This window comes from Dermacentor variabilis, chromosome 7 (assembly GCF_050947875.1).
Source record: "Dermacentor variabilis isolate Ectoservices chromosome 7, ASM5094787v1, whole genome shotgun sequence".
In the NCBI taxonomy this organism is placed as follows: domain Eukaryota; kingdom Metazoa; phylum Arthropoda; class Arachnida; order Ixodida; family Ixodidae; genus Dermacentor; species Dermacentor variabilis.
This window is the reverse complement of record NC_134574.1, coordinates 97,319,630-97,332,377: the sequence shown is the minus strand read 5'-3', so window position 1 is coordinate 97,332,377 and position 12,748 is coordinate 97,319,630. Positions and strand designations below refer to the sequence as shown.

Below are 12,748 nucleotides of genomic sequence, written 5' to 3'. Positions count from 1 at the left end.
TTTCAGTATATTCCATATTGTGAGGATATTTTTCCAAAGGTAATCACAAATACCGGGAACCGTTATTAAACGTGAGTACAACATGGATCTCTAAGTCCTTTCCGAACACTGGTAGAAGCGCTCAGGTATTCCTGTCGTCTGCAGTGAAAACAGGGCATAAAATACATTAACACGATAGTTCCTACACCACAAATAATGAGCAACCAACTTCAGACTTCTTGGTATCCAAACATTCGCAGTCGTTGCAACTGGAAGGACTTGTATAATATCAGCCATGAATTTAGAAAATACAGCTCTGAATTTTGAAGAAAATAAATCAATTTCCAAGTGAGAAACGACATACACACTATCGTGAGCATTCCAACACTTCTGCAAACATGCTACTTCGGTGACTTCTCGGAAAACTTGACCTAAGGAAATGCACGGGATCACGCTGGCCATGTTTTCTTGTTAGACGATGGTAAACCGCGATCCATATAGACCTTCGATTATGTTCCAAATAATAAACACTGTTGATTCTGCGTATACAGGGATGCACAATTCGACTGTGCTGAGTGATTGTAAACTTTTTAATCAAAAACCTCTATCCACAGCCAGCTGTCACCGCGAGCGTCCGCCGACGGTGGGTGGTGGGCTCGTTTTGGTCGGCGCGACAGCTGTCGAGAAAAGTGGCAAGGCCTGTCAACGACCCATCAAACTTGGACTATTTTACAGACAGTGATTGGCGGGTTCTACTGCATTGCGTATTTATGTGCGCGGCTGTTGCACTTAGTAGATTTCTATAAGACCATGCTATCGATAATGATTGTACTCATCAGGTAGATAAACTTTCAATTCTGCCACACGGTAATATTTCAAATACTTAAACCTGCCGAAGGTTACATATATGTTGCGTATAACTATAGTTTACCTGCGGATCCATTAATTATTACGATGTCAGTGCGTAAAGAAATGTGTCTGTGATCAGTTCCTAATGGAAAACTTCCTTTTTTCAGTTTTTCAAAATGAAAGAAAAGGTGTGGACCTTCAATTCTACCTTGCCTCTTCCGTACACTTGCAAAATGGACGTCTGCCTGAATATTACTTCTAACAAGATTGATTTCAATCAGTCGGTTTATGAGGACCCCCACGTGTAAGGCCACACCCTATTGTTCAACGCTGTCGGGACAACATCAAAACTAACAATTTGTTGTTTCTATTTGGAACAGGCGCTCCGTTGTTCGCCGGGGACATTTTTATGAGAATTACGAGGAGAGTGGTCACCCCTGGAATATATTGTTTATCACTGATTGTGAGTTCTCTTTTCAATCAAATAAGTTTTATCAAAGAAATATTGCAGCTGTCATTGTTTTGCCGACCATACCATTTTGTAGTAAGCAATCAAGCCATTTTGAATATCTTCCTGGCCAGTTAAAGATTGTAAAAAAAAATATTTGTTGGACTGCCACAATAGAGCTTTAGCTTTTGGTGTGAATTTATTTTGTGACTAGGTTTTAATGCCGAAAATATAACGTGTATCTAGCCGCGTAGATGGCCGCATACGCAAGGGACACTCCGAAATCATTGAGGAATACAGTGCCGTTCCACTTGCCATGATCAGTGAAATCCGGATACAGCGGAGAATTCAAGCGTGTTTTCAGGCATTTGAGATGTACGAAATTGACTCAGGCTGACTCTACGCTGACATTCTAGTGAGACAAACCCCCCCCCCCCCCCCCGAAGAAACTGTCAAGCAAAATCACAAGAGGAAAGTGATGAGAACGTTTGCAGTATAACGCAAACTATAGAGAAAAACAAAAAACTTAACGACAACAGTTGCAAATTTCGCATAAACATTTTCATCAAGTAAGGAAGGTCGCAGTTTGCGGCCATTTATTTCTTCCACATCTGTACTTATATTTCTTTCGCGGGTTCACGCTTGCATTCCCGTAGATTACGAGTACGTATTCGCAACTGTTAAAGTGCAAGTATTGCAAATTCGGCAGCAAATAGGACGTCAATATCTTTCCCGCGTGAAGTGTGCAAACAATGTTTAACTTATTCCACTCGCATACGCTCTAGCCCCAAGGAATCATCATATAAGTGCTTTCAAAGCGTATATAGCAAGGCCCCTTCGAATGTCGGCCATTTTACGCACGGTTCAGAACCATATTGTTTTGGCGGCCCGTCTCACCACTCTGAGCATTTGCTCTTTGAGCGGAGGTCTCTTCCAGTGCACCCTTCTCACATCCGACGCATCAGCCTTGGGCAGTGCTTCAGTATCAGTTCCGTCTTGTTCGGAAACATTTATCCGATGCCTGACGAGGCAGGGAGACGAGACCGTGAGCTGGTTGTTTGTACCTCCATCCATACGCGACTAGTCAATTCCCTGTAAGCGTTGAAACATTTTTTTCTTCTTTTTCTAATTTTCTTTATTATTCCACACTACTTTTAAGTGCTGTTCAAATTCGCCGACAATATGTCGTGTATCTAGCCGCGTTCAAGGCCGCAGGCGTATGGAAGACTCCGAAACTACGATGTTAGAACCACTGAGAAATACTATGCTGTGGCACCTCTTGGAATAGTGCGGATAATACAAGCATGTTTTCAGGTACGTAGGATACTCTGGGCTGGAATTCTCCGACATAAGGTGGCCTGACTGCCAGGAGCGTTATCTGACTGAGCTAGCTTGGTTGCTCAGTGGCCACAGTAATGTGTGAATCCTCGCGTTTATGTTTGTTTTCTATCTTTATTTTCCCGTAGGAAGGAAACTCCAAATCACCTCCCCAGTACACTAAATCTCCAAGCTTGGAGTGGCACCTGATGCAGGTAAAAACGCCGGGAGGAAGTGGGTCTATACTTAGGAAGACCCACTAAGCTTCGACAAGACACTCGCTCACCAGAACTGGAACTGGCCTCCGTGGGGCATTATTCGGCCACTCCCTCCCAAATAACTCAATTACCCAATGACCCTCAGTACCCAGCAGCTGCTTAGCCTAGTGGGAAGTACTCTTTGAGGAACTATCAGCCATTGTTTGCGATATCATTGGCCTTAGTGAGATTACAAGACCTGGTGAGGCTTATACAGTGGTGACAAATGACCACGTCCTCTGCTATAGAGGACTACCCAATAAGAAGCAGTTCGAAGTAGGATTCCTAATCCATAAGGACATAGCAGACAACATTCACGAATTCTACAGAATTATTGAGATGGGAGCCGCAGTCGTAATAAAGCCTAACAGGTGGTATGGAATAAAGGCAGTACAAACCAAGGCTGCAGCCTCCAGTCAGAATGCAGAAGAAGGTAGATTTATGAAGATGTTCAATTAGCGATGCGAAAAGTCCAGACTCGGTATACTGCAGTCATGGATGATTTCAATGGAAAAGTGGGGAAAAAGTAGCCAGGTGAACAAGCAATTGCCTACAATGGCGTAGATTCTAGGAACACGCGAGGAGAGATGTTAGAATTCCCTAAAGGGAATAAGCTGCGAATATTGAACACCTTCTTTAGGAAGCGTTGGAACAAAAAGTGAGCTGGAAAAGCCCTAATTGTGAAAAAAGAAATGAAATTTATTTCATACTTTCTGCAAATCCCAGCCTAGTGCAGGATGTAGAAGTGTTAGATAGGGTAAAGTGCAGTGATCACATAATATAGAGGGCTAAGATTCACCCCAATTTGAAGAGAGAAATGGAAAATTGGTGAAGAAGAAACAGGACAACCTGGACGAACTAAGGGTAAAAGCAGAAGAGTACGGGTTGGCATTTGCAAATATGCAGCCTTAGAAAAGAGAGATGAAGATGACATACAGGCAATGAACGAAACCGTGTCTAAGCTTGCTTCGGAAGCAGCAATTGAAGTGGGAGGTAAGGCACCAAGGCAAACAGTAGGTAAGCTCTCCCAAGTAACAAAGGATCGAATAAAAAAATGAAAAAGAATGAGATGTCCAACTCAAAATATAACATATAATGCGCGAAACTATCAAAACCAATCAACAAGGAGAAAATAAGGAATATTCTAAATAATACCGTAAGAAAGACTGAGGAAGCAGTAAAAGATAGACGCAGCCTGAAAACAGTGAGAAGGAAGCTAGGCATCGGACAAACCAAGGCTTATGCACTGAAAGATAGACTGGGTAATATCACCAGTAATATCGAGCTTATAGTAAAACCAGCGTAATAATTCTATACTGATCTTTATAGTACCCAAAGCAACCACAATACCTCCATTCAAAGTAGTAATGAACAGGTTACAGAGGCTCCTTCTATAAGAAGTGATGAAGTTATAAGGGGCTTGCAGGATATGAAACGAGGAAAAGTGGCAGTCGATGTACTACCAGTATATTTAATAAAAGATGGCGGAGACATAGTGCTTGAAAAACAAGCGGCCCTGTATACGAACTTTTTATCGCATTCAAAGATTCGAGAGAACTGGAGGAATGGCAACATTATACTAATTCACAAAAAGGGAGACGTTTAAGAATTAAAAAAATACAGGCCCATTAGCTTACTTCAAGTATTATATAAAATGTTCACCAAGATAATCTCCACTAGAAATGGAGCAGTGCTGGACTTCAGGCAACCAATGCAGCAGGCCGGTTTCAGGAAGGGATACTCTACAATGGATCACATCCGTGTCATCAATCAGGTAATCGAGAAATCCGCAGAGTAAAGCCAGCCTCAGTATATGGCTGGCATACATTATGGAAAGGCATTTGATTAAGCCGAGACACCAGCAGTCATAGAGCTATTACTTAAACAAGGAGTACAGGATGCTTACATAAATATCTTCGAAAGTATTTATAGAGACTCCACAGCTACCTTAATTCTCCACAAGAAAAGTAGGAAAATACCTATAAAGAAAGGGGTCAGGCAAGAGACAATCTCTCCTATGCTATTCACTACGTTCTTGTAAGAAGTATTCAGGCTAATAAACTGGGATGGCTTAGGAGTAAGGTTCAATGGCTAATACCTCAGCAAATTTAGATTTGCAGATGCCATTGTCCTGTTCAGAAACACTGGGGACGAGTTACAAGAAATTATTTACGGCCTTAACGGACAGAATATAAGAGTGGGACTGAAGATTAGTATGCATAAAACATGATAATTATCAATAGTCGCGCAAGCGAAGAAGAGTTCCGGATCGCTAGTCAGCCTCTAGGGTCTGCCAGGGATAACGTCTACGTAGGTCAATTAGTCACAGCGGACCCTGATCCTAAGAAGGAAATTTGCAGAAGAATAAAAATGGATTGGAGTGCATTCGGCAGAAATGTCAGATCCTGAATGGAAGCCCACAATTATCATTAAAAAGAAAAGTGTACAATCAATGCATTATACTGGTGCTGACATATGGTGCATAGACTTGGAGGCTTTCAAAGAAGCTCGAAAATAAGTTAAGGGCCGCACGTAGAGCGATGGTACGAAGAATGTTGGGCACAACGTTGATAGACAGGAAGAGAGCGGCGTGCATCAGAGAGCAAAGAGGGGATAGCCGACATTCTAACTGATAGTAAGATAAAGAAATGCAGCTAGGCAAGTCATGTAATGCGTTGGTTGAATATCCGATGGACCATTAGGATTAAAGAATGGGTGCCGAGAGGAGAGAAGCGCAATTGAGGACGCGAGAAGGCTAGGAGTGGTGAAGAAATTAAGAAATTCGCAGGCGCTAGCTGGAATCGCTTGGTGCAGTAGAGGCGTTCATCCTGCAGTGGACATAAAATAGGATGATGATGATAATGATGACTACGACGACGAAGATGATGAAAATAATGATGATAATAACGGCCTGCCGCCTTTTTACAGTGATAAATTTATATGATCTTGTGAATAGCGAAGCTCACTAAGATACATTTTTAGGCTATTTATGGAAACAAAGGACATGGGCAATTGCCTGAATTGTGCGCAAGTCGCATACTATATAACATGAGTAGAAACTAACGAAACAGCTAAACCTTCCATGTGTTACCTAGGGCAGAAATCGTGCATACTCATGCTTGCTTCAGAAATTGAGTCTGTAAATTGCTGCTGTACATGAAAGCTAGGTAACACAACAAATACGAAACTTGCAGTTTCTGAACCATTGAAACTAACAGCAGTTTGCATGTAATGCAATAACGATACAAATGAACAATAGATTCAGGGTCACAATGCAAAAAATAAAATAATGATCAATGGTCTGGCAAGAAGTATTCGCTGCTTGTGAGCTCCTTCACGCAATAAAAGCAAGCGTCCCTCCACTGCAGTAACTGAAAGGTGACAAGTATAGATGAAAGAAAAGAAAGATGAAAGATGACGACTAAGAATTTCTGGGAGCGCTAGGGCATATTTCCCAGTCATCGAGATTCGAGTACGTTTATCAAGGGGAGGATTTATATGATCCGCCTATTCTTACAGTACCAAATTTATTTTATGATAACTGAAATAGTTTGAAAGTACAAAAAGGGCGAGACACAATGAAATCAGCAGTGCACCGGTAAATTAAAATGTATGAATAAGATGCTGTAACAAGTTTCAATGCAGGGTGCCTTGAAATGAACCCATGCTTAAGAAAAAAAATTATAGTGTTTTCAGTGCCAAAACAACGATTTCATTATGAGGCATGGACTCATAATTAACGGGGGACTCCGGAAATTGTGACCACCTCGGTTTCTTTAACGTGCACCTAAATTTAAGTACACCGGTGTTTTCGCAATTCGCCCCCATGGAACTGCGACCGCTGTGGCCGGGATTCGATACCCTGACATCGTAATTAGCAGCCCAACACCACAGCAACTAAGCAGCCGCGGCGCGTTCATGATTAAGAATAAACAGAGCAAAAAATTTGTGGACGTAGAAAAAAATGCGAAACACTAGCGCTCATTTTGTTTTTACTTAGTTTGAACGCACCGATTTTCTTCACCCTGGTTTTTTCTAAGTAGGAATAAGAGACAAAGATTCATTTTATGGACAATTGAGTAAATTGCCTGGATTATAACAAATTCTAATTACGATAAAGTCTACATAGGCAGGTTTCGTAATGCGTCCAACTATTATATAGTTTTTAATACAGTAACAGAAAAGGTGCCAACTGAAGCACTGCATAGTAGAAGTCCCATGGGATTGGGTTCTATGATGAAATACGAACGTTTGCCGGTATAAAAAGCACTAAAAAAAACCCCGCAGAAACTCCTCTGGGAGTCGTCTGAGTATGCGTAAGCATTGGGCCCCTTGCTCATCTCCACGCATCCTGGTTTCATTATCAATGGTGCAAAAATTTATATGATCTGTACAAACCCTTATCAATACTTATAGGTCGTTACCAAGCTTATCACGCCAGATACGACCCTTATCAACCCTCATGCATTGTTGTGAAATCCATCGGACTCGACCCAAACCTTATCAACCCTCATCATTCGGTATCAACCTTATCACAATGAATGCGATCCTTATGAGACTTTGTGTGTCCTTCTCAACCTTATCAGACATGATCCGACGCTTGTGAACTCTTATCAGTCCGTATCAATCTTTTCGAACTTGATCCGACATTTATCAACCAATACTGGTGCTTATTAACCTTAAGAGATTTGCTTCAACTATTGTAAGCACTTGTAACTATTTAGCACCTTATCCATCCGCTCGAACCCTTGTCAACGGTGATAAGACCCACATAATTTCGCACCATGCCTTAACATCCCTATCAACTCATTGAATCTTTACCTGTCTGTGTTGCGCGATATGAAGGGTATGAGCCCTCTGGTTTCAGTGGCACTTCGGTCACCCGCTGTCATGGCTTGGCGGTTTTGGTGTTGCTCTACTAATCACGAGGCCGCGAGATCGAATCCGGCCGAGCTGACCGCATTTCCATGGGGACGAAATGCAAAAGCGCCCGTGTGCCGTCCCCTGGGGGAACGTTGGAGGTATCCAGACTCTTCCACGTTAGAGGACCCGGACTCTTCTTCTACGGCGTCCCTAATAATCAAATCGTGGTTGTGGCATGTAAAACCCTACAATTCACTGATTCATTCATTCATGAATTTCGGTCGTTTAAGGAACGTCCCAACCGAAGGTGCATCCTGCGACCGCCGAAACATATCGGTGACGTATCGAGTATGGCAACAAATTGTTGCGAAATAGGAATTTCGCTGACGTCATCAGTGCTCCAAGTCGGCTCTTCATATGGTTCTGGAGATGGCTTTGATTCTACCATCAGCAAATCTCTCAACAAAGCCTTCATAGAAACTGGTCTGCCATCACATTTGTTTTGTACCACCGGTACAGCACATTCATGTGGTTTAATTAATTCGCCTACTGAAAGAATGGGTGTTTGTCCCAGTCTATAAGACAATCCGCTTACTAGTGACGGGTCGGCGGTTCAAAACTGAACAGCCAATGTTCTTTTGTTTCAAGTTTATTTCGTTTTTGCTACATTTCTATATAGGGATTCGTTTTACGTTACAGACGGTCAATCTACTCGTTGGGTAGGCATACAAATGCTTGCGAATTTCAAGGGAAAATAAAGGAAATAGTAAGTCGGCGTGGACTGTATAAATACCATGCCAGAAACTACGCAACGCTTCTTTCGTACCAAGAAAAGATTTAATTTGCGAGAAAACTGCATCCGAAGGGTCCCAATACTATTTTCGAAATTCAAGTCTCCCGCCACCCAATCGGAGGAGTGGTGATGTTGCATGCGTCATCACCCACCATTGCTGCCGTCGCTGAGTAAAATGGTGTGGGACAGACGGTGGTACCGAGCCAAGACCGAGTGGTGGATTCGCCACTGCAGCTGCTTTTTTGTCAAGTGATGTAGACCATTCGGGCATCCCGCGACATCACACGAAGGTTACTTACAGTATGTGCGAGTATCGCTAGCCCGCAAAACCAGCGCAGAACTACGCGATAACAAAACTACTGGAACGCTAAAGCGTGGTCGGCGCAGAGTAGACCGAAAACAAAACCTTTCGACCACCCGCGTCGATGTCAAGGGCAATTTGAATGAGTACTTTTCTTCCAGAAAAAAAATACAACTGCACAAGCAGCATTTTATCTCGTCTTATAATACAATACCAGTGTGTTTTTTGTAACAAGTGCATGAGTAACAGTGACAAAATTTAACTGAGGAGTGCTTTCGTCATCGGGCAAGTACTTGAAAGTTCCAGCGGAGTCTCTAATCACGTCCTGTATTTACCTCAATTTATCGATTATTATCGTGCTGGAAATGATCGAGCACTAATCTATCAATTTAGCTTGACTTAATATTTACCTTTAGTGTCCCTTTAAAAGAGGGTGGAACTTTCTGATCACATGTGCACTAATTTGTTGTGCAGTGACAAAGACATGGATGGTATAATGTTCTGCAGAAAAGAACCATGTTTCATTTTTAAGTTTTGCTCTATGCATATAACCTCGAAAAGGAGATAATACTTTTTAAAAAAAGGGACACATTGTTCTAACAGCAGCGGACGCTTTTACCAAGTCCCCTGAAGTAATATGCAAGCATTTCTAGGGCTGATCTTCTGAATATTGTGATGAAGTATATGTGAGTGTGCCTATTGGAAGCCTGCCAAGACTCAGAAACTCAACAGCATTAGACAGGTCATTTCTGCTTACGCGGAGGCTCTCGCTTGAGGCCAGGCAAAATATCTTCCTCGCTCACTGCATTAGCAACTGGAGCACTTTAGATCACGTGAGAAATGCCATGCAGCTGCTTAAGAGCGAGGTGCGCTACCACAGTACAAAGTGCAATGAAAACATAGCAAGCGTGGTTCATAATATTATATTCTGCATCTGTCACAATGACGCCCTTATTTTAGTGAAAACAATGGCAGATACCATTTCCATTGCACCCTCGTGGAACTGGTAGTTCCAGTTGTGTCAATCTTTTCTTCAAAACGGACTCTTATTATCGCACGGAAAGCTCAGCCGCTTTAACTACACTTTGCGAACTTTTGTCCAAATACCCTTCAGTGTGGCAAGTATTAGAGAACCTACCATGTCAGTGCTATCTCTCAGAGCTCATTTGTATGACCATGCACGGCGAGCCGCGAAGTGGTACCACTTGTAATGCAGCCAACTTTCGGTCTTTACTTTAGGGGAGTGCGATGTAATTCCTAAAGATTGTATTGGGAGTAAAAAGAATGGATTTTCTTTGAAAAATGGTGGAATACATTTCGGTCAATAAAGAAGCCACATCAAAATGTGCCACTTGTGCTCATTGCTATGGAATTTCGACGGATACAATGGTGATATTAGGTACAGTTAGGTAAAAACGGACAGTGCGTGACGATTGAGGACGATCACTGTCAGTAACGATGAGAGAGGTGGGTGTTATCATTCCTTTTTCAAATAAAAGTTTTCAAACTTTACCAAGACAAGCCAACTAAATACCAATTACGCTGCAGGAGTATGCCCGTAATGCGAGTATGTTAAGTGTGTTCCACGCAGGTGCCACTCATTATTGTCATGGGTGCAGTATTGACTTGCACATTCAGATACTCGCCATCGAGGGCGTGTACTAGGAGCAATGATTCCTGTGCTTGCAAATATTGAATGGCACCACGTCTCATTTACTGTAGTTTTTCTGTAAATAAATGGAGTATTCCACTCTAGTGGTATGACCCAAACCTGAAACCTTGAATTTCAGATTTTACTTCATTAATCTCTTCGAACAAGTTGCCTAGTGTCCTGATCGGTAAATCAAACCGTCAAAATAGCATTCTGGTATGATGCATTTATGTTTTCCTGTCCCTGAAGTGCAGTGTCCTCCGAAAAGTTGTCGCTTATGTTGGCTGCAAAACTTTACGTATTTTATCCAGTTTCACCTCCACACAACTAAAAATACCCACCTTAACTGGAAAAATTAATGAAAGCACGTTCTCTCCGGTCACCGCATGCATGCATACAGCATGTGTCTGCATTTGACTTTGGTCTCTCGCCATCTTAAAGGCCGGCACTGTGAAGCGACCTCAGGAGCTAAAAAACTACAAACGTAATCATGGTCTTGCCAGTATAAATTAGCCAATGTGCAAGTATCTTCCGGAAACATTAAACAAAATGCACTATACCGCGTCTCGGAATTTTATGGATTATTTATATCAAGAGTCACGCATGAGCCTAGGAAAACAATATTCAGAAGTCAGAACGTGGCAGCAAGTCAGGACGTGGTGCAGCGTACGTGGTACACTGCACAGCGCACGTGGTACGTGGTGCAGCGGAGGCGTATAGGTAGAACATCCGCCTCGCATGCAAGAGAACCGTGGTTCGAATCCCAGTGCCGGGCAATTTTCCACCGGAATAAACAAAATTCGCGTGTTAATGAAATTTCATAAAGAGGCCGGGAGTGTGGCCTCATCCCAGTGACCAGAACCGGTAATGCACTCCCTCACCAGAGCAGGATTGGCCAGCCTCGTGCAGTTCGCCACAACCTCCTATATGAACCCAAGAATCAAAACCCGACCCTCTGTCCCCAGCAGCTGCGAAGCAACTGACCACGGCGGCGGTCAGACCTGCGACGCAGCAGAGGGTGCCAAGAAACCCTGCTTCTGGACAGGCCGTCATGGGAATCTGAACCTGGCAACGTTTAACGCTAGGACGTCATCTAGTGAGGCGAGTCTAGCAGTGCTATTGGAGGAATTAGAGGGCAGTAAATGGTATATAATAGGGCTCAGTGTAGTTAGGAGGACGAAAGAAGGATATACAGTGCTAAAAAGTGGGCACGTCCTGTGCTGCCGACGCCTAGCGGAGAGCCGACAACTACGCGTCGGATTCCTGAATAATATGGATATAGCTGGCAACATACTGGAATACTATAGCATTAACGAGAGTGTGGCAGCTGTTGTTGGGAAACTTAATAACAGGTAAAAATTGAAGGTTGTACAGGTCTACGCCCCTGCATCCAGTCATGATGACCAGGAAGCCGAATGCTTCTATGAAGACGTGGAATTGGCGATGGGTAAAGTAAAAACAAAATACACTATAATGATCAGCGACTTTAATGCCATGGTAGGCAAGAAGCAGGCTCGTGACAAGTCAGTGGGAGAATATGGCATAGGCTCTAGAAATAGCAGGGGAAAGTTATTAGCAGAATTTGCAGAACTGAATAATATGCAAACAATGAATACCTTCTTCCGCAAGCGGGATAGCCGAAAGTGGACGTGGAGGAGCCCGAATGGCGAGACTAGAAATGAAATAGACTTTATACTCTGCGCCTACCCTAGCATCATACAAGATGTGGACGTGCTAGGCAAGGTGCACTGCAGTGACAATAGGATAATAAGTACCCGAATTAGCCTAGAATTCAGGAAGAAACGAAGAATCTGGTATATCAGAAGCGGATCAATGAGTTAGCGGCAAGAAGTAAAATGGAGGAATTCGGGATTAAGCTCCAGAACAAGTATTCGCTTTTAACCCAGGAAGAGGATCTTAGTGTTGAAGCAATGAACGACAATCTTATGAGCATCATTAGGAGTGTGCAATAGAAGTCGGTGGTAACTCCGTTATACAGGATGCCAGTAAGCTATCGCAGGAGACGAAAGATCTCATGAATAAACGCCAATGTATGAAATCCTCTAACTCTACAGCCAAAATAGAACTGGCAGAACTCTCTAAGTTAATCAAAAAGCATAAGGCAGCTGACCTAAGGAAGTATTATATGGATTGAGTTGAACTTGCTCGCAGGAAAGGAGAAATCCTAAAAGCGATGAGGAAGAAACTAGGAATATGCAAGAATCAGATGTATATGTTAACAGGCAAAGCCGGCAATATCATAACTAATAGGGATGAGATAGTTCAAGTG

At 42.8% G+C, this 12,748-nt stretch overlaps 1 protein-coding gene across 1 annotated transcript in view; it reads left to right on the top strand.

Annotated features, from left to right (window-relative positions):
* Window positions 1–12,748, top strand: part of LOC142588742 (uncharacterized) — a 46,173-nt gene that overhangs the window by 6,046 nt on the left and 27,379 nt on the right. The window contains exons 2-3 of the mRNA XM_075700560.1: window positions 996–1,132; window positions 1,209–1,291. Coding sequence (XP_075556675.1) covers window positions 996–1,132; window positions 1,209–1,291 — 220 coding nt within the window. The remainder of the gene's footprint in view (window positions 1–995; window positions 1,133–1,208; window positions 1,292–12,748) is intronic.